The sequence below is a fragment of the Cnephaeus nilssonii genome (genome assembly GCF_951640355.1).
Source record: "Cnephaeus nilssonii genome assembly, chromosome: 15".
Classification (NCBI taxonomy): domain Eukaryota; kingdom Metazoa; phylum Chordata; class Mammalia; order Chiroptera; family Vespertilionidae; genus Cnephaeus; species Cnephaeus nilssonii.
Window position 1 is genome coordinate 70,162,147 of NC_137086.1, and position 20,194 is coordinate 70,182,340.

General features: G+C 45.1%; 1 protein-coding gene across 1 annotated transcript in view; it reads left to right on the forward strand.

Annotated features, from left to right (window-relative positions):
* The window catches only part of RNF149 (ring finger protein 149), a 39,722-nt gene that overhangs the window by 7,983 nt on the left and 11,545 nt on the right, over positions 1 to 20,194 (forward strand). Inside the window, exons 2-5 of the mRNA XM_079792900.1 lie at positions 8,609 to 8,859; positions 11,417 to 11,485; positions 15,369 to 15,451; positions 18,164 to 18,260. Coding sequence (XP_079649026.1) covers positions 8,609 to 8,859; positions 11,417 to 11,485; positions 15,369 to 15,451; positions 18,164 to 18,260 — 500 coding nt within the window. The remainder of the gene's footprint in view (positions 1 to 8,608; positions 8,860 to 11,416; positions 11,486 to 15,368; positions 15,452 to 18,163; positions 18,261 to 20,194) is intronic.

The window sequence follows — 20,194 nt, forward strand, 5'->3', positions numbered from 1 at the left end:
GAAAAGCCAATGAAAATAGATTGGGTGGACCCACAAGTTGGATGGGGCGGTGCTTCAGGGAATCGCCATGGTGGGGCAATAGCTTTAGCTAAGTTGATGGAGGCTCAGTTATGGTGCCCACCTGCCAGCTCTGTCGGGGGAGGACTCATCAAAAGAACAATGGCCTCTGCCAGCATTTCTGTCGGAAGAAAGCTGCCCCTCCAGTTCTCACTCTGGTGCTGGACAATTTAGTTTCTCCCTGTATTTCCTGATACCTTTTGAGCTGCTGCCCCAGTGCTGAAGCTCAGAGGGAGTGAGTCCTAGTAAGTCCGTGTGCCGGCCCTTTAACCTTTTGCACTTGGATGTCGAGTGTGACTCGACACGGTTAGCATCGGTAGCAGTTCTTTTTATACTCTTTGAATGTATCAATAATCCTACCTAATAATAGACAAATATGCAAATTGACCATACCTCTGACACACCCACAAGCTACGCCCACTATCCAATCAGAGCGAGTATGCTACTTAACCCAAACCAAGATGGCTACAGCCACAGAGAGGAAGGTTTCCTAGGTAACAGAGGAAGCCAAGCTTTCCGCCTGCCCTTGCCAGGCCTAAGCTTCCACTCAAGCTACAAAGTTTCAATTATAGAAGGTAAACAAATTCAAACAAATGGCGGCAGAATGGAGCTTGAGAGAGCAGGCCAGGGTTGCCGCCGGCAACAGGGGAAGCAAAGCTTTCCGCACACCCTGGCCGGGCTCACCCGCTTAAGGCAACAAAGTTTCAATTATACCCCCAACACAAATGGCTGCCGGCCTCGGAGGGAGCCCTAGGCTTGGCTCCACTCCAGGCTACAAAGTTTCAATTGTAGAAGGAAAATAAATTCCAGGTACCAGGTCCTCCGCTTGGGTTGCCAGGGGGTGTGGCCAGCCTGCAAACCGCCACAGGCCCCTTGCTCAGGCTGCCCCACACCCCAAGGGAACCCCACCCTGATCAGGGACACCCTTCAGGGCAAACCAGCTGGCCCCCACCCCTGTACCAGGCCTCTACCCTATCTAATAAAAGAGTAATATGCAGATTGATCATCACTGCAACACACAATATAGCTGCCCCCATGTGGTCAAAGATCCTGCCCCCATGTGGACACAAGATGGCCACCACAAGATGGCCAGCAGGGGAGGGCAGTTGGGAGGCACCCGGCCTGCAAGGGAGGGCAGTTGAGAGGGACCAAGCCTGCAAGAGAGGGCAGTTGGAGGTGATCAACCCTGCAGGAGAGGGCAGTTAGGGGTGACCAGGCCGACAGAGGAGGGAAGTTGGGGGCAAACAGGCTGGCAGCAGAGTGGTTAGGGGGTGATCAGGCTGGCAGGCAGAAGCGGTTAGGGGCAATCAGGAAGGCAGGCAGGCAAGCAGTTGGGAGCCAGCAGTCCTGGATTGTGAGAGGGATGTCTGACTGCCCGTTTAGGCCCGATCCCCGGTGGGATCGGGCCTAAACGGGCAGTTGGACATCCCTCAAGGGGTCCCATATTGGAGAGGGTACAGGCTGGGCTGAGGGACAACCCCCCTCCGTGCACGAATTTCATGCACCGGGACTCTAGTTTGAAATATTAAAAAATCCAAATAAATAAGTTTGTATGAGAAGAAACTCCAGTTTTTTATTCTACTGCCGCGCTTTGTAAAATCTGGGGTATTTAAAAAATTAAATCCTGAGTAGAATAAAGGAATCGAGAAAAAAGCAAGTGAGTGCAAAGGGTTAAGAGGAACTGCCTGGGACTCCAGCAGCCTCTGTCTCACTTAGCCACAATCGCTGCAGGTTTTTACAGCCCAGAGTTATGGGAACTTCTCTTCCTGGCATTGGAACCTTGGGCTGAGGGACCTAGTGTGGGGCTGGGACACTTCACCCTGGGGGGGGGGGGACCGCTGTACCTGAGATATCCCTCCTGATTTTATCGGTATACATAGGTGTGGTACCAGCCTCTCGTTCTGCATCTCTTCCCTTCCTACCAGTATCAGTGTGGCTGCTGCTTTAAATCCTTAGTTGTAGGAATTCTGTTCAGCTAGATTTCAGGTGGCTCTGAGTGTTGGCGGTTCTGCAGTTCTGTTGTAATTTTGTTGTGATTTTGGGAGGATTCAAATACTGTCTCAGCCTAGACTGATAAATTCTTGATGATCTTTAATGCTCACTCCCACAAACGATCTAAAAATTTAGCTTTGAATTTAGTATGTATTTTGGTGCTATAACAAGACAGAAAGGACAGCTGACAGCTTCCTAGAAGGTGGAATTAATTAACTAGGACAGTTCGCAGAAAGATTGAGTTTTGGAGGACAAGTTAAGATAATAGAGAAAGTGTCTCTGGGGATGTGTGGTGTGAGGTAGGGGTGGCAAAAGGCTGAATGATTGAAATAAAGTAATGCATTTAGGAAAATTACAGAGTTCTCAGCAAGATTGTTAAGTAATATATTCACTAAATACAAAATATTTTTAAGCAAGCCAAATTATTGAAAACATAATTTAACATTCCAGGAAGAGAACTGCATTTGTTTTGGGGTCCTCTTCACTCTGATCCAACCATAAAAATGTAAAATAGCTTCAAATTTCAGAGACATTTACATTTATATTTAGTGTACTATTTCCCCTTATTGGGTCATTTCAACTATAATACCAGAAGATAATCCATTTTTTTAGATTGATTCATTCAGAAACCCTTCTCTGGGTCATCACTGTTTGATGCTGGGCTACAAAACTAATAAATAAGAACAGGTAGTACTGGTTTAGTGAGGGAAAGAGACCTATAAAGAAATTATAATAGGTATATAAAAAGAAGCATCTCTAAGATGCTTTGACGCATTGCATACTCAAAGGGGTAGATGGTGCTGAAAGGCCGTAGGTGGAGCTGATGCTGAATCTTAACCTGAAGTCTCCAGGTTAAGGGGACAAGGTGGAGAGGGTATAGAAGTTTAAGTTTTTGGAAAAAGAAAACCTGAACGTTCATGGGTTTTCTTGCTAGAGCTTTAAAATGTATTCCTTGCTGCCTGAATTAGTTTTCTAGAACAGAAATCTGATCTACTACTTTAAATATTTCAGTAGTTCTCATCTCTTTCAACAGAATGTTGCGATCTACTTTAAGTAGTTTCCTTGGGAGGAGAAATGGTACGCTAGACTCAAAGGTAACCCTCTAGAATTTTGAAGCTATTGACTGCAAACCAGATTTTATTTTTTATTTATTTTTTTTTACGTTTTTGACAAGGTATAGGAGGAACACAGAAATTTTAAAGGAAATGGCAATATTTCCAATTTTATTTTGGGCATAGAAGAGTTTTGTGGATAATTTGGCTTGCTAAAGAATACTTTATTTGATATTTATTATTATTTTCAAGTAGGTTTTTTATTGTGTACTCTGTGCAAAGACCTTGTGCTAAAGTGTAAGACAAAAATAAAGCAAACTGCCTCCAGTTCTCCTGTCTGATGTTGATGTGTATAGATTTGGGGGCAGCGGGTGGGGGAGAGTTGCACAAGATGACTTTCTTAGTCCAATGTGATTGATAGCAATGGTCAGGCCTAAGGAAGAAAAGTAATTCTAAGGGCTTTTCCTCACCTGTCCCGGGTCTTTAGGTGCGTGTGCCTTCTGTGAAGAAGCCCAGCTGTTCGGTTTGGGAGTGAGCTGTGATGTGCTGTCATAGCCACTGAGGCCCCTGGGAGTGAGGTGCTCCGGGAGCAGGGCAGGGCCAGCGCCCGTGGGGTTGTGCAGGCAGCGACCCAGCAAGTGCATTTTTACTCAGCTGCCCCGCCTCCTGTTCATCCCAGAAACGTCCCAGAAAAGCACATCACAGGGCAGGATGAGTCTTCATTCTGAGTTTTACTAATTTAAAGTAGTTCTCAGAAGTAGTCTTGCTGATGTAATTACAGTATACACAGCAAACAGGTTAGCCTTCATCCTAGGCACAGAATACTTTTTAAATTATTTCTTTTAACTCTCTAAACTAAGATTAATTTCCTAGGTGAAAATTTCAAGTTGCTATGACAAGTGTTTTCAGTTCAGGGGACCTTTCTCATGATGAGCGTGCGTTGCCTCACCCCTCTCCCACTTGATTTTAGGTGTTGAAGAACCTCTCTCCTCTCAGTTCCTTTTTCACCTCTCATTCATTCGTTTGTTTGTTTATTCAAGAAACATTTACTAAACACTTACTATGTGCCAGCTTCTATGTGAAGTGCCAGGGTTCTTGTCCCAGCCTTACAAAGGGTTCAGCAATCTGGAGAAAGGAGCTGCATGTAGATTAAGAAGGAGCCCAAGGACGAAAGATAATTTTGAAAGGCACTGGGGGTCAGAGGAGCTTCAGCTAAAGGAACAGAAGACTACCCCTTGTCTAAGGACCCTGTGCTATTTATTAACACAATTTGTCCTAAGGCAAGGTGGAGACATACACTTCAAAGGGCAAGGTTTCAAAGGGTAGGGTTTAGAACAATGATGGGCAACCTTTTGAGCTCGGTGTGTCAAACTTCGCCAAAAAACTGAGCATAACTCGGGTAGTGTGTCACTTTGAGGAAAAAACATTTCGCAAATGTTTCATCCTCGGCATGTGGCCGCCTCAGCGGCCACGTGTCATCAGAAATGGCTGCGCGTGTCAGTGCTGACACGTGTGTCATAGGTTCGCCATCACTGGTTTAGAAGCATTGTCAGTTCGGGGAATAGCCCACAGCTAGCTGTCCAGGTGTTTGGCCAACAGGAGGTAATAAAATGCCCTGAGCTGTCTGGCAGCAGACAATCCTATTCAGGTTTGGGGGAAGTGCCATTTAGCCATTCCAACATTTGACTCAACCCTTGTTGAGCTCCCCAAGCTTCACAACCTTTTGGTGAAACTCTTGTAATTATGACATGCTGGAATTGGTTCCCAGCAGCGAGGCACTAGGATAATGAGAGTAATACCTTCCGTCACCCAAACCGGACCAGTTACCATCCCAAATATGTTTTTATGTTGGTTTCACAGCCTGGGTGGTTTCACAATTTCCTTTGCTTGTAACCTTTCCGGTCCTCCACGATGTAACTGAAATGCCTGTCTCCCCAGGTAAAACAATCACCTCATTTCTGCAGCTCGGTTTTCCACTTCCTTATTAAACAAGTGACAGTTCAAAATAGAAAATCCTCCTCTCTGTTTTGTAGCTGAAGACATATTCTCAGAGAAGCTGCATTCTCCTGACCCGGACAGGAGTAGCAGAATGAAGTTGAACCCAGGCTGTGCCTCGGAAGCCTGTGTCCCCCATGACGGTTCAGGTGCTGATTTTTCCAGACCCGGCCTTTCCGGGTGCTGGACGACACTGAGCAGCTCTTAAGATTTCCGAGCCTCCTCTGTAAGATGATCGCGTGGCCTCTTTCCGCTTCGAGTGAGATGTGAACGGGAAGTGCTCCAGAGCTCTGCACTGTCACGAGAACGCCGCAGCGGTGCTGGGTGTGAGTGTGGCTGTCAGCATGGCAGAGACAGTTTTGTTTTCTGTGTGAAGGTTGTGAACTGAGGCTGGTCTTCCTGCATTAGTATGTTCCTGAAACTTCCGCAGAGAGGAGCTTTATATAAAGGGCTTTGGGCTTGTGAAGTGCCATGTGGTTACGAGTGGTGGAGCCAGCATAGTGGTTTCTGTACGTGTCTTTCTTAGCTACCAGGTGTTTGTTTCCTGAAGGTGGAAATGCCCAGTGGTTGTGGGAGCGCTGAGACAACGTCAGTTCTTTCAAAGTGCTGCTTTAGGCCCAGTCACAGGATCAGCTTCCAGACGGGCCACTGAGAACGGTGCCCTTCTGGTGTCTCAGTAATTAAATTCCACGGCGAGCGGCGCAGTGGATTTGCTACAGATTAAATTTCTCTCTTAAGATAAAACGGTGTTACAGTGTGGTTTCAGTGTAATGCCGGAAAACATTATATATGGATTTTTAAATTAAGTTTTGGGTAGTAATATGTGCACACAGTACAGAATTCTTCCTATGCCAACTCCTCTCAGAGAGGCTGCAGTCTCTGGGGCCGCCTCCCAGAGGTGGTCTAGACCAGCGGTCACCAACCTTTCGGCCCCCTGGACTGATACAGCCATGTAGATCTCTGGTCCACGCAGTGTGACATGATGCGTTTCTCTCCTCTGTGTAGCTTGAGTGCTATCCGTATTGACAGAGCTGCTGCCTCCATCTGTGTACAGACACTGTTATTATAAGTGGCTTTCTTACTGATGGGTGTTTAGATTGTGATAGAAAAAACATTGGCATTCAATATCTTTATAGGTACCTCACGTGTACATAGGTACGTATATCTGTGCCATTAAGTTCTTGGATGTGGAGTCAATGGGTCAAGAGACGTGTGTTTAGAAAACGTGTTGATACCCATTGCCCTCCACCCCAGGCTGCAGTAATGCGCGAACCTCGGTGTGTAAGGGTGCAGATTTGTGCGCTCTCTTGTCCGTACAGTGTGTCACACACGCTTGTCTTTGGCAGTGTTACAGGTGAAGTGTTTTTATCTATTCCACTACGTTTCATATGTCTAAAATCCACTTACTAGAGAGAAACTGTACAGCTTCTTTTTGAGGTGATAAAAATGGTATGGAATTAGACAGTGATGCTTTCATACTTTCGTAAATATACTTAAAATCACTGGATCGGACCCATTAAAAAGGGTGAATTTTGTGGCGTGGGAATTATATCTTGCTAAAGCTGCTATTTAAAAAAATAAAACCCATTTGTATTTTCCTTTCTGCACATTGACTTCATTTCCCTTGTTTCTCTATTGTTCTTTTTCTTATAGGAAATTAGTTTTGTTTTTGTTATGTTTCATGTATTTTTCCACAGTTGCCCATTTGCTCTTTTAATCTTGATTCCTTGATTTTGCTCCTTAGACATGTAGAACTTTTTCATTTTTATATATGGTTAGTCAGATCCCCTTTTTTTTTCTTTAAAGAAAATTTGGGGTGGATTTTCATACTTGGAAAGGTTTTTCTTTAATATCATATATATTTAAATTCCCATGTTTCTTCTAGCTCTTTTATATTTACTGTTTAAATATATTTAAATCTTTGCTTCTAAATCTTTAGAATTTCTTTTGGCCTAAGTTGTGAGGAAGGGATAATAGCTTTTTTTCTTCAGGTGATACCCAATTGCCCCATACTTAAAAAATAAAAATAATAAATGGCTGCTTCCTACACACCCCACACTGGGGATCGAGCTCGCAACCCAGGCATGTGCCCTTGACCAGAATCGAACCAGGAACCCTTCAGTCCACAGGCCTATGCTCTATCCACCGAGCCAAACTGGCCAGGGCTGAAATTCCACCTTTATCATTTCCTAATTTCTTTTATGTTTTGTGGTCTAAATTCTGGACTTTTTATTCTGCCCCATTCTTGTTATCTCATATGTTACTATCACACTATTTTAATAACTTTAAATATAAAGACTTGTAAAACACTGTTTAAAAGTTTGCCTTATCATTCTTTTTTTTAAAATATATTTTATTGATTTTTTACAGAGAGGAAGAGAGAGGGATAAAGAATTAGAAACATCGATGAGAGAGAAACATCGATCAGCTGCCTCTGGCACCCCCCCCACTGGGGATGTGCCCGCAACCAAGGCACGTGCCCTTGACCGGAATCGAACCTGGGACCCTTGAGTCCGCAGGCCGACGCTCTATCCACTGAGCCAAACCTGTTTCAGCTGCCTTATCATTCTTGATTATTTTTCCCTTAAGTGACATTTTATTGTTCTTGCATTAACTTACAGAGATGTTCATGAACTTGATTATTTCACTCCTTTGCTGTTTCTCTTATTTTCTTGTCTTATTATCTGTTCATTGTCTGTCAGATCGATCTATAATAATAAAAGCAATTCCGAACGAAACTGTGGCGGCAGGGGCCAAGACAGAGGCGGTTAGGGGTGATCAGGCAGTCAGGCAGAGTGGTTAGGGGCGATCAGGCAGGCAGGTGAGTGGTTAGGGGCTATGAGGCAGGCAGGCAAGCGGTTAGGAGCCAGCAATCCCAGATTGTGAGAGCGATGTCCGACTGCCGGACACCCTCCGAGGGGTCCTGGATTGCGAGAGGGTGCAGGCTGGGCTGAGGGGATCCCTCTCCCCCCCCTCCAGCCCCCCCTCCCAATGCACAAATTTCATGAACCGGGCCTCTAGTGTTAAATAACAGTGATCACAGGAGACATCCTCAGCTTGCCTCCCTTAGTGTAGTGCACATGCTTTAGGCATGAGATAGTAATATTCATACGTGAAATTGGGCTGTGTGGTTCTTTTGCTTGTTTTTTATTACCAAGTTTGGTTCTATTGTCTTAGAACTAATTTTAAAATGTATTTTTTAAATCAGCTGTGGAACAATTTAAATGTCATTGGTGTTGCTCATCCTTAAGAGGTTTGGTGGTAGAATTCACCCATGAACCTGAGTGGGGCTCTTGTTCTTTGGGGAGGCAATTCTTACTGATTTATTCTACTTCTCATGTAATCACTCTATTTTCTCTTGTGGGACCACTATGTTTTCCTTAAAAATTACCCATTTTATCAAAGTTTTTGGATGTATATGCATGGATGAGTCATACTATTCTTAAGTTTCTCTTAACTTTTTCTATCTTATTTTGCATTCTCTATATTGATTTCTTTGTTCTTTTTTACAGGAACAGGAAATATAGTGGTCATTATGGTTAGCTACTCGAAAGGCAAAGAAATTTTGGATCTAGTACAAAAAGAAATTCAAGTCAAAATGACCATAGGGGTTGGGACCCGCCATGTCCAGGAGTTCATCAGTGGCCAGTCAGTGGTGTTCGTGGCCATCGCCTTCATCACCATGATGATCATCTCATTAGCGTGGCTAATATTTTACTATATACAGCGTTTCCTTTATACTGGCTCACAGTTTGGAAGCCAGGTAATTATGGATAATCCTTTTTAACTTTGCTTTTTAAAAGATAGTTTGTAGATATTTTCCATATATATTGCTTGAAGTTGTATTGGACCCTATTCTTAATTTCATTTTCACTCATAATAGTTAAGTATTGATATGATGGTTTTTCTGCAAATAACTTTTAAATTAGAATGTATTAAGATTTTCTGTTCTGTGGGGAATCAGATATCTTTAAAGCCAGGTCACTTTTTGCATGTTTTGCAAACATAATGGAATGACAAAGGGGCATGAGGTAGAGGGGACCTGGTTCTGTTCAACAAGAGGACTCTGGGCCCTACGCCGGGGAGGACCGGAGGGGGCTCCCTGTCTCCTGTGGAGCAGCTGCAGAGTCAGAGCTCCAACACCGGGTTTCACACTCTGGTCTCTGTTGTCTGGAAAAGTCACCCTTCCTGACTGGAGGCATGAGAGGGGCATTTCTGAGTCATCTTCTGCTGTTGGCTAGGAAGCCCCTTTCCTCTTAGGAAAGTTAATAGGAGGTAGCCCCATCCTTAGCTTACTACTTTGTAGCCAATATTTAAACACTAGAGGCCAGATGCACGAAAATTCGTGCAAGAGAAGGCCTTCCTTCCCTCCGGCACCCGGGACCAGGGCTTCCCTCCTCTGGCTGCTGGCAGGCACCCGGGACCCAGGCTGGCTTCCCGCCCACAGGCACCCAGGACCCAGGCTTCGTCAGAAAAGACGTCCAGAATGACGTCCAGAAGACATCCAGTCTAATTAGCATATTACCCTTTGATTATTATAGGTAAGAATTGGAATTGGGTTCTTGTTAGGCATGGAATTGAAAATAGTATCTCCCCCCCATTGCAGTTTACATTCAGTATTGTTTTGTACAGCTTAGACAAACATATACTTTATAAAGTGCTCCCCCCCGCCCCGATATTTCTAGCACTCGCCTGGCACTATTCATAGTTATCTATCTAATAAAAGAGTAATATGCAGATTGACCATCACTCCAACACACAAGATGGCTGCCCCCATGTGGACACAAGATGGCCACCACAAGATGGCCAGCAGGGGAGGGCAGTTGGGAGGGACCAGGCCTGCAAGGGAGGGCAGTTGGGGGCAATCAAGCCTGCAGGGGAGGGCAGTTAGGGGTGACCAGGCCTGCAGGGAAGGGCAGTTGGAAGGGACCCAGGCCTGCAGGGTAGAGCAGTTGGGGGGGACCCAGGCCTGCAGGGGAGAGCAGTTGGGGGGGAACCAGGCCTGCAGTGGAGGGCAGTTAGGGGCAAACAGGCTGGCAGGGGAGGGCAGTTAGGGGCAAACAGGCTGGCAGGGGAGCAGTTAGGCATCAATCAGGCTGGCAGGCAGAAGCAGTTAGGGGCAATCAGGAAGGCAGGCAGGCAAGCAGTTGGGTGCCAGCATTCCTTGATTGTGAGAGGGAAGTCGGACATCCCTTGAGGGGTCCCAGATTGGAGAGGGTGCAGGCTGGGCTGAGGGACACCCCCGTGCACGAATTTCATGCACCGGGCCTCTAGTATATATATATATAAAAGGCTAATATGCTAAGTGTCCGTCTGACCAGTAGCTATGTTGCACACTGACCACGGGGGCAGACGCTCAATGTAGGAGCTGCCGAGCTGCAGTGACTTGGCAGCGGTGGTTCTCAGGTGACACACCCCGAAGCCAGAGAGGAGGGAGCCCAATTCCTCATGGGGCTGCGCGATTCCACCGTCGGCCGTGGATTATGTTGTTGCTGGGGCACTGTCAGCCCTGAATCTGGTTTACTGCACACTTGTGTTTGTGTTCCACACCCTGTATGCCCGCAACTTTGAAGAGTGCCCTCTCGCATTCCGGGACCCCTCGGGGGATGTCGGAGAGCCGGTTTCAGCCTGATCCCCGCAGGCCAGGCCGGGGACCCCTCTCACTCCGCAGATGCCCTTCAAGCCACGTCATCACCCCAGGGGCGGCTGGCCAGGGAGAGTCCATGGGATGTTGGCTCCAGGGCGTGTCTGGCCCAGTCCCACCCCACTGGCCACCTTCTAATTAATTTCCTTTCAATGTGCACAAATCCATGCACCAGGTCATTCGTTAGTTATATTTCCTGTGCTACACTTTGCATCCCCATGACTAGTCTGTAACTACCAGCCGGTACTTCTCAATCCTGTCACCTTTTTCGCCCAGTCCCCCAACCCCCCTTCCATCTGGCAACCCTCAGTCTGTTCTCTGTGTCTCTGAGTCTGTTTCCATATGTGTGTTTGCTTGTGTTGTCCTTTAGATTCCACATGTAAGGAAATCACATGGTATTTGTCTTTCCGTGACTGGCTCATGTACAGCAGCATAGCTGGATCTGGAGGGTGTTATGCTAAGTGAAAATAAGTATTCTTGATCAAATAGCTCTTAAGTTATATGTGCTTATTCTATACATTAAGACAAATGGTAATTTTAAAGTTATTTCATTGTAGTCATTTAACTTGGCTTTTTAAATGAATTTCTTCTATAAGCTTCCTTATATTTTATGAGTTTTTTTTAAATAATGATTTTACATAAATTTTCAATAATAATAATTTTTTTCCTACTTAAGAGCCATAGAAAAGAAACCAAGAAAGTTATTGGCCAGCTCCCACTTCATACTATAAAGCATGGAGAAAAGGTAATATTTTTGTGGTTTGTGCTTTCTGTTTTGTTTTTGTTTAGACTAGAGTATATGTCTGTCTGTGTCTAAGTAAGCCTTTCCAGTCTGCTATATTCACAGTGTCGAGCGCATGAAGTTTTAACTAGTTGAGTGAATACTAACTCATTTTATATGTGTTAATTTTAGAGCAAGGTTGTCAGAAATAATTCGGTTGCATATGTGATGAGCTTTTCAGCCTAGGGTAGCCACGAGCCATACACAGCTACTTGAATTAAATTAACCCTAAAGTTCAGTTCTTTCGCCGCACTAGCTACATTCTAATGCTCCATTAGCCACAGTGGCTGGTAGCTACACCCTGGGCAATGCAGGTATGTCCATCATCGAAAACCTCTACCTGGTGGTCAGACTTAGATGACGCTAAAGAAGATAAAGAAGCTAAAGTCCCTACCACAGACCCTTGGAAATTTAAATTTATCTTTTTTGAATCTGGGACTGTTTATTCTCTCAAATACCTTGGATATGTATTCTCTCAAATTCCTTGGATATGTGAAGAAGGGGAGAAATGATGTTTGTAAAAGTACTTTTTTACAAAAGAAACATATTTACATGGCCAACCTGAGACTCAGCAGGACAGAATCATACCACAGTTTAACCATTTTTAGAATTGGACAGATCCTGGATCTAGAACCTCAAATTTTGGAGGGTAGATTCCTTAAAAGGAAAACATTTGCTAACACAACAGTGTTCATTCTTTTAATAGTCTGTTTTTTGTGCCATGAAATGTTGATAGCTATGTTGACATAGCTGTAGGTTTGTTCAGTTTTGATCTTCATTTTATCTCACTAAGTTGAGACTCAATCTATTTCACCCTCTAGTCTCGCCTTAAAAAACAAACAAACTGTACTTGTATTTATTTCTTCCTCAGACCTACTTAAAGAATCAAAATAGAAATAACACATTAAATTATAGACCTTTGGTTTGAAAGCTTTGGAATCTGATATTAATGGTTTATGTGATGACTTTCACATTAAGATACTAGAGGCCCGGTGCATGAAATTCGTACACTCAGTGGGGGTGTCCCTCAGCCCAGCCTGTGCCCTCTCGAAGTCTGGGAGCCCTCAGGGGATGTCCGACTGACAGCTTAGGTGGGAGCGGGCCTAAGCCGTCAGTCAGACATCCTTAGCACTGCTGCGGAGGCAGGAGAGAGGCTCCCACCACCGCTGCTGCGCTCGCCAGCCGTGAACCTGGCTTGTGGCTGGGCGGCACTCCCCCTGTGGGAGCGCACTGACCACCAGGGGGCAGCTCCTACATCAGTGCACGTCATAGCGACTGGTCGACCAGTTGACTGCCCCTTGTGGTCAGTGAACGTCATAGCGAGCAGTTGAGCGGCCTTAGCATACCATTAGCATATTACACTTTGATTGGTTGAATGGATGACTGGACACTTAGCATATTAGGCTTTTATTATATAGAATTCCTGGAATTGTATTGTTGGCTGCCATTCTTTGCCTAAAGCCTTCACATTGTAGTAGCAGTTGAGTTTGAATAGTTTATGCACGGGCTCTTACAGATGTACTGAAGAGAAAAAGTTAAAAAACATTTCCCTTCTTAAAGGTTAAGGTTGGCCTCCAGTTTATAAAGCAAGGTCCTTGGGGAGAGAGTCTCCAGTGGTGAAGGCCGTGACAGCCACGCCCTTGGTGCATGGGCACGCCGTCTCCGTGCCTCCCGCACTAGGTCTTCCACTCTCCGTGGCAGGATTTCTCACCCTTCCGTGAGAAGACAGATTAACCTTTTGCACTCGGATGTCGAGTGTGACTCGACACGGTTAGCATTAGAATAAAGGAATCGAGAAAAAAGCAAGCGAGTGCAAAGGGTTAATATGTATAATTTACTGAGTTGAGACTTTGAGAACATAAGTAAATTGATAGTATCCTGTTTCTATACAGAACATTTTGGAAAATATACTTCCATGGAGTGGTTTTTGAAAGTTGTCAAAATAGTGGTTTAGAAAAGAGGATCCATATAAGTGGCCCATGAGATATACAAATGAATTTTTTTGACAATTTTATGTTTTAAACTTGTATGCAAAAATGTTGTTATATATATATATATATATATATATATATATATATATATATATATACCCACATACACACACACATATACACTGAGTGGCCAGATTATTATGATCTCTGAACGCATAATAATCTGGCCACTCAGTGTATATCCTATATAATAAAAGGCTAATATGCAAATTGTCCCCTCGACCAGCAGGCAGGCCAGCCAACTGCCCATGTTCCCTCCCCCTGGCCAGGCTGGCAGGACCACACCCATGCACAAATTCATGCACTGGGCCTCTAATACACACACACACACACACACACACACACACACACACACACACACACAGTGGCCAGATTATTATGCGTTCAGAGATCATTATAATCTGGCCACTCAGAGTATATATACACACACATTCTGTGTAATAAAAGACTAATATGCAGATTATCCCCTCAAGAATGCAACTGCTCGTTTTGACGAGTGCTGATGGGGTGGGGGGGGAGGTGGCGCAGAACAAAGGAAGGCCCTGGCCAGCAGCCAGGCCTAGGGGAGAGGGAGAGGGAGAGAGGAAACGCTGATTTGTTGTTCCACTTATTTATTCATTCATTGGTTGCTTCTTGTATATGCCTGACCCCTGACTGGGGATCGAACCCCCAACTTAGCGTACTGGGACAACACTCTAACCAACTGAGCTGCCTGGCCAGGGTCTTCTTAACTCTACATCTTGTCCAGTTCTGGAGACTAGTGTTTGTTTTCCAACTCTTCTTTTCTTGTGGACTCGTTCACAGTCATGTATACGTTTTTAAGTCATTACAGACTTTAAAAATGATTTCATCATCTTGCATGGCATATGATAAATAGTGAGTGATATTTACTTTAGTTGTAACATAATTTAAGTGTTGCTATAAAGTTCATTTTAATACAGTCTTTGATAACCATATCTACATATAAAATCAGTTTTTATTGCTTATTTGTTAACAAGTGATACACATGGCTAAATGTATTTTAATATAATTACGGTCTAACTGAATTCCATACAATTAACTTGCCAAAGTCTCAGCCACCTGACTGATGGGTGATTCCTGAATCCTCGTCCCAAAAGCTTGGGAATAAGCGTCTCCTTGGTCTTTCTGGGTCAGAGGGTCGTCCGGCCCCACCTGCTGTGGTTGATGGGATGAGGCCCGGTGGGTAGACCCCGAGGGACCGGGAAAGTGTCGGGTAGTGAGGTTGACCCATGGATTCTTAGAAGTGGAAATGTTGTCAAAAGACAGCGTCTCCCCTGCCATTTTCGTTTCTTTTACCTTGTTAACTCGATAGGTGAGAAAATGGTGATGTTTCCCTGTGTGATTCTGTCATCACAGCGGAGGCATTTCCGGAGACCGCCGCTGCACCTCCTCTTGTGCAGGTTGACGGCTTTAGCAGCCTCTCATGACCGAGCTCTAGTTTTTCTTTCTAGTGATCCCAGAAAACAAGCAGCCTGCTGGATATTCTTCCTCTTCATAGACTTCCCGACGATAATTAGTTTTGTCATAGTAAAGCAGGTATTTGCATTTTAAAGCCCTTAAAACATGAACACTTTAAAAAATGAACACTAGCCTAGTATATAAACGCTGTTTGTGTCTGATTAGATAGTCAGTGACTTTTTTATCTTTTCAGCCACATTCTTTAAATATGCTCTTGACAGTGGTAAAAAGGAAGTGCCAAGTAGAAACGGTTTGTTCAGTTTCAGGCTGTACCCAAGTAACACTGAACTGGAGTCCACCCCAGTTACGCAGGAGTCAGGGGGCTGTCGCAGGACATGCTGCTGGGCCCGGGTTAGTAACTCCTCCTCTTTCCACAGGGACTCGACGTCGACGCTGAGAACTGTGCCGTGTGCATTGAGAATTTTAAGGTGAAGGATGTTATCAGAATCCTGCCGTGCAAGTATGTTCTTTTACCTCCTGATTCACGGCTTAAATGAATCCGGCTTCCGGGCCGCAGGAGTCTCGTGTCTCTAGCTCAGTGATGGGCAACCTTTTGAGCTTGGTGTGTCCAACTTCGCCAAAAAACTGAGCATAACTCGGGAGTGTGTCACTTTGAGGAAAAAACTAACTCCAAGACTCTAGTCGCAAATGTTTCATCCTCAGGAGCAACAAATGTTTCATCCTTGGCATGCGGCCGCGTGTCATCAGAAATGGCTACGCGTGTCAGTGCTGACACGCGTGTCATAGGTTCGCCATCACTGCTCTAGGACATGAACACCTCGCTGTCGTGATGGCTCGTGGCCTCCTCCTCTAGCAAAGACGGTTCCCTGTGTCCTGTAGCGATCAAATGCTTGGCTCAGGAGTCTGGGGGGAGACCTGGGAGACCCCTGCTGTGTCTTTGTCATGGATCGGCTCTTTCCGGGGTGCTGTGTAAGGAGAGGGAGTGCAGCCCGACAGGCGAGGCCCAGGCCCGGGGCTGGGGTGGGGTGGCGGGAGGAGGGGAGGCGGTGCTTTGCTGTTGCCTGCACCCTGGGCTTGGTCCCTCGGGGGGTTGCATACGGTAAATATCCCCCCTTACTCTACGTACATTAGGGCTGGATTGTTTTAGCAACAGAGAGTTATGTTTCCTTTTTAATGATGGGATATTTGATACCTCTTTTTAAAAATTGCTTTGTTAGCAGAAGGTTGTGCAAAATTTATATGTTCAAGTGTGACCAGTTTTAATTATAGTTCACAGCTATTAGAAGCAAGTCAGGAGGAGTTCATACAGGTGAGGCCAAAGTAGGCTTACAGTGTGAGTACGAGAAACACAGAGTTTATTCTTGTTATTATTTATTAATTATTGAAGCATTTCCCATGATGAACTGTAACCCATAATTACATTTGCTTTATGTTTGCAAAGTATTTTAATATATAAACAAGTATTTTATAGTGCATTAAGTTTTCAATAATTGTAGAAGAAATGAATAAATATCAGAATAACAAAATAAAAGTTTCCTCAATAAAGATGTATAACTTAAATCTATAGGCATTTACAGGGGGTTGGTGCGATGGGTACTTAATGAATTGGAGTCAGTATTAAATGTTGCCCATGTCCTCTAGAAAATTTAAAATAATTTGTAAATATATTTGTATTGTTTCAGAGAGAAAGGGAGAGGGAGAGAGAGAAACAGCAGTGATGAGACAGTCATCGGTTGGCTGCCTCCTGCACGCCCCCTACCGGAGACATGTGCCCTCGGCCAGAATCGGACAGGGGACCCTGCAGTCCACAGTCGGTGCTCTATCCACTGAGCCACACTGGCTAGGGCGAGGAAGTTATTAAAATAGAAAGGTTTTTTAACTCTAGGCTGGTTTAGGACAAGTCTTCACAGAGAAGCAAGCTGAGGCTGATTTCCTGTTCTGTGTAGCAACAGGTACCTCCTGACAGTGGAGCTGGAGTTTCTACCGGACCCCCATAAGCAAACGTGTGACATGCACACATCTCCTCGTCTCTTTCTGAGATTCTTGGGGTTTTGACTTTTTCCTCCATTTTCTCTGGTGCTTTATTGAATGGCTTTTCCAATGTGTTTTTTTCAAGTTTTTGTAAAAATAATTCCTTTGGGTGAGTCAGTTTCAAATTGAGGATGCAGAGGTCAGGAGAGAGGCTGGACTGGAGTGTGCGTGTGGGCTGCTGTTCTAACCGCACCAGCAGGCTCTGCGGTGCCCAGCTCCTGTCTGTGTGCCCGCTCTGCTGCAGGCACACACGTGTGGGCCCTGGTGCCGGAGCAGGGGGCTCGGGACAGGTGCGGAGGCACAGCGTCAGGTCACAGCGTGGTGTTGGGGCCCAGCCTGTCTGATCCAGCACTGTGCTCTCACCTCCTCACCTCACCACATAAACGCCAACTAAGACAAGTCAGTAAAAGAAAAAATGTGCATGCGATTTGTTTTCATTCTGAAAGTGATGTGTTTGTTACAGAAAATGTTTTTTAAGACTACAACCCAAAGATGATTTGTTAACCCTTTGCACTCGCTTGCTTTTTTCTCGATTCCTTTATTCTAATGCTAACGGTGTCGAGTCACACTCGACATCCGAGTGCAAAAGGTTAATATTTTGCTGTATTTCCATTTGAGTCATTTTATAGACAGATATAAGATGCTATCAGTTTTGTATTAGTTTAATGTTGGTTTACTTATGCCACGTTTGTTTCCAAAGGGCTTCAAAAACACACAAAAATACAACCTAGCATAATGTGAAAGTAAACCATGATATTTTCTGTGGCATAAAAGGGAAGTTTCTCTGTAAGATTCTGTTTAACATGGAAAATAGACTAGGTAAGAACTTAGGGTAAGTGAATAGACTAGAGTGTTATTTGCATTATTTTAAAAATACATTTTTATTGATCTCAGAGAGGAAGGGACAGGGAGGGAGAAAGATCAGTGATGAGAAAGAATCATTGATTGGCTGCATCCTGCACGCCCTCTACTGGGATTGAGCCCACAACCCAGGCCTGTGCCCTGACTGGGAATTGAATCGTGACTTCCTGGTTCGTAGGTCAATGCTCAACCCCTGAGCCATGCTGGTTGGGTGGGATGTTATTTGATTGCAATGAGAAGATAAGTTGTTAGAATGTGTTGTTTCCTTGATAAGATGTAAGTGTTGCTTGTAAAACATTAACACGACTTACTTTTTCAGGCATATTTTTCATCGAGTGTGCATTGACCCCTGGCTCTCTGATCACCACACGTGTCCGATGTGTAAGCTCGACGTCATCAAAGCCCTGGGACTCTGGGTTTGTTGCCTTTTGTTTCTGTTCAGTCTTTGCCCCCTGCTTCCTGAGGGTGCGTGTCCTTACTGACCAGAGACTCCTCTGAGGAAATTTTCCTTTTTGTTAAAAATGAAATCTTAGGGTATTCCAAAGAAAAGGAGGGACCTAATTTGTGATTGTAGAAGAATACGCTGTTTCCTCAGAGAGCTGGAACGCTGGAAGGGTGTGTTTGGGACACGCACTGCAGCGTGTGCGCTGGCCAGTCCCCGGTGACGCGGCGGGGAAAGGTCCCACGGGAGGAGCGCAGGCGGCCTGTGGCTCCGGCTCAGGGGCACGTCCTGCGGGGAGGAGGCCGAGGCCAGGGCTCCCTGAGGCCGCTCTCCGAGGCCGGGCCAGAGTCCTGTCAGGGAGTGGCCCCGCACTGACTGCCCCCTCCGCGAGGCCGTGGGCGGGCCCCAGGCCCTCCGCAGAGAGCAGGCCTCTAGGACAAGTGCTGCCGGGTCTGTTTGCTTCTTAGAAACTCAGCTTTAGGAGATGCAAGTGGCTCGCCCAGGACACAGCTAGTTAATGGGGAGTCAGCTTTCAGAAGCAAGTTTCCTCAGTGCCAGGGTCCAAGCTCTTAACTACTGTCCTGTCCAAAAGGGGGCAAATGGAGGGAAGGAAACAGGTTTTTCTGGCTTGTCCTATTTTTATTGTTTTTAGAATCTTTATATAATCAAGTCAATGTTTCCAAATATTCTTGATTTGACAGTCATTAGTTTTGAGATAAAGATCTTTGAAAGAAATAATATAAAATTTTTTTTTCTTCTTGCTAAACATATTTTTAGAGTTGGGTTTTTTGCCAACTTTTTATTTTCCAAGTAACATAAACAAAAACTTGATGCCTATAATTTAAAGTAATTTCATAAGATAAAAAGATATTTTAACTTCCAAAATGCAAAATGAACAAACAAGATACCTCCTGACAGAGACTGAGCCTCTCAGTTGAACACAGAGTTTTAGGAGAAACTCACGCTGCTGACGGGTGATGCTAGTCCAGCTGCACAGCGGCGCTCCCCTGATCGGACGCTGCTCTGCTGCGGGTGAAGATGCCGAGAGGGAGGAGTCTGTGTTGGGCGTTTTCTCATCTTGTAGCTTCGCTTCTCTGCCGAAGGTGGTTAAGAGAGCACCACCTGAATAGCCGGCATAATTCTCTGTGAACCACGCATTTCAGGCGTGAGGTCTGGAATGCGCTCGCAGGGCGCACGGGAGGGTCAGCATTCAAGGACAGCTCTCGGGGCATTAAATCTCCAGAACTGTTCTCCGGGATTCCTGACATCCGTTTACTCGTAGTTTTTAATGATGCCTCTGTTCAGCATGGCGGCACCTGCTTTCCTAGGAGCTTGCTCCTCTCCTCTGCTCTGGCGAGAGGCTGTGCCGTCGGGGACAGCAGGGACACGGAGCTGGCAGAGTGGCCTCCTCCCTCCCCTTCCTCAGATGCACTCTGACGCTCATTTCAAGTAACTCACTTCATGAGTCAGTGATTTTTGACCTGCTTTGCATTTCTAAAAATCAGTATAAAAGGGATTTCACTGACAATTAGTATTGAGACTTTATTTTTTTAAATTATTTTTTAAAATATATTTTTATTGATTTCAGAGAGGAAGGGTGAGGGAGAGATAGAAACATCAATGATGAGAGAGAATCATCGACTGACCGGCTGCCTCCTGCACGCCCCACACTGGGGATTGAGCCCGCCACCCAGGCATGTGTCCTTGACCGGAATCGAACCCGGGACCCTTCAGTCCGCAGGCAGATGCTCCATCCACTGAGCCAAACCAGCCAGGGCAGTATTGAGACTTTAATCCTCATGAGTTTTGGTTTTGGAAATTCATATATTAAAAGTCAGGATTCTTCATTTTACATCAGGTTGGGTTGCTTTCTTAGAATGTTAATGTCGGAAAGCTAGACTCCGTGTC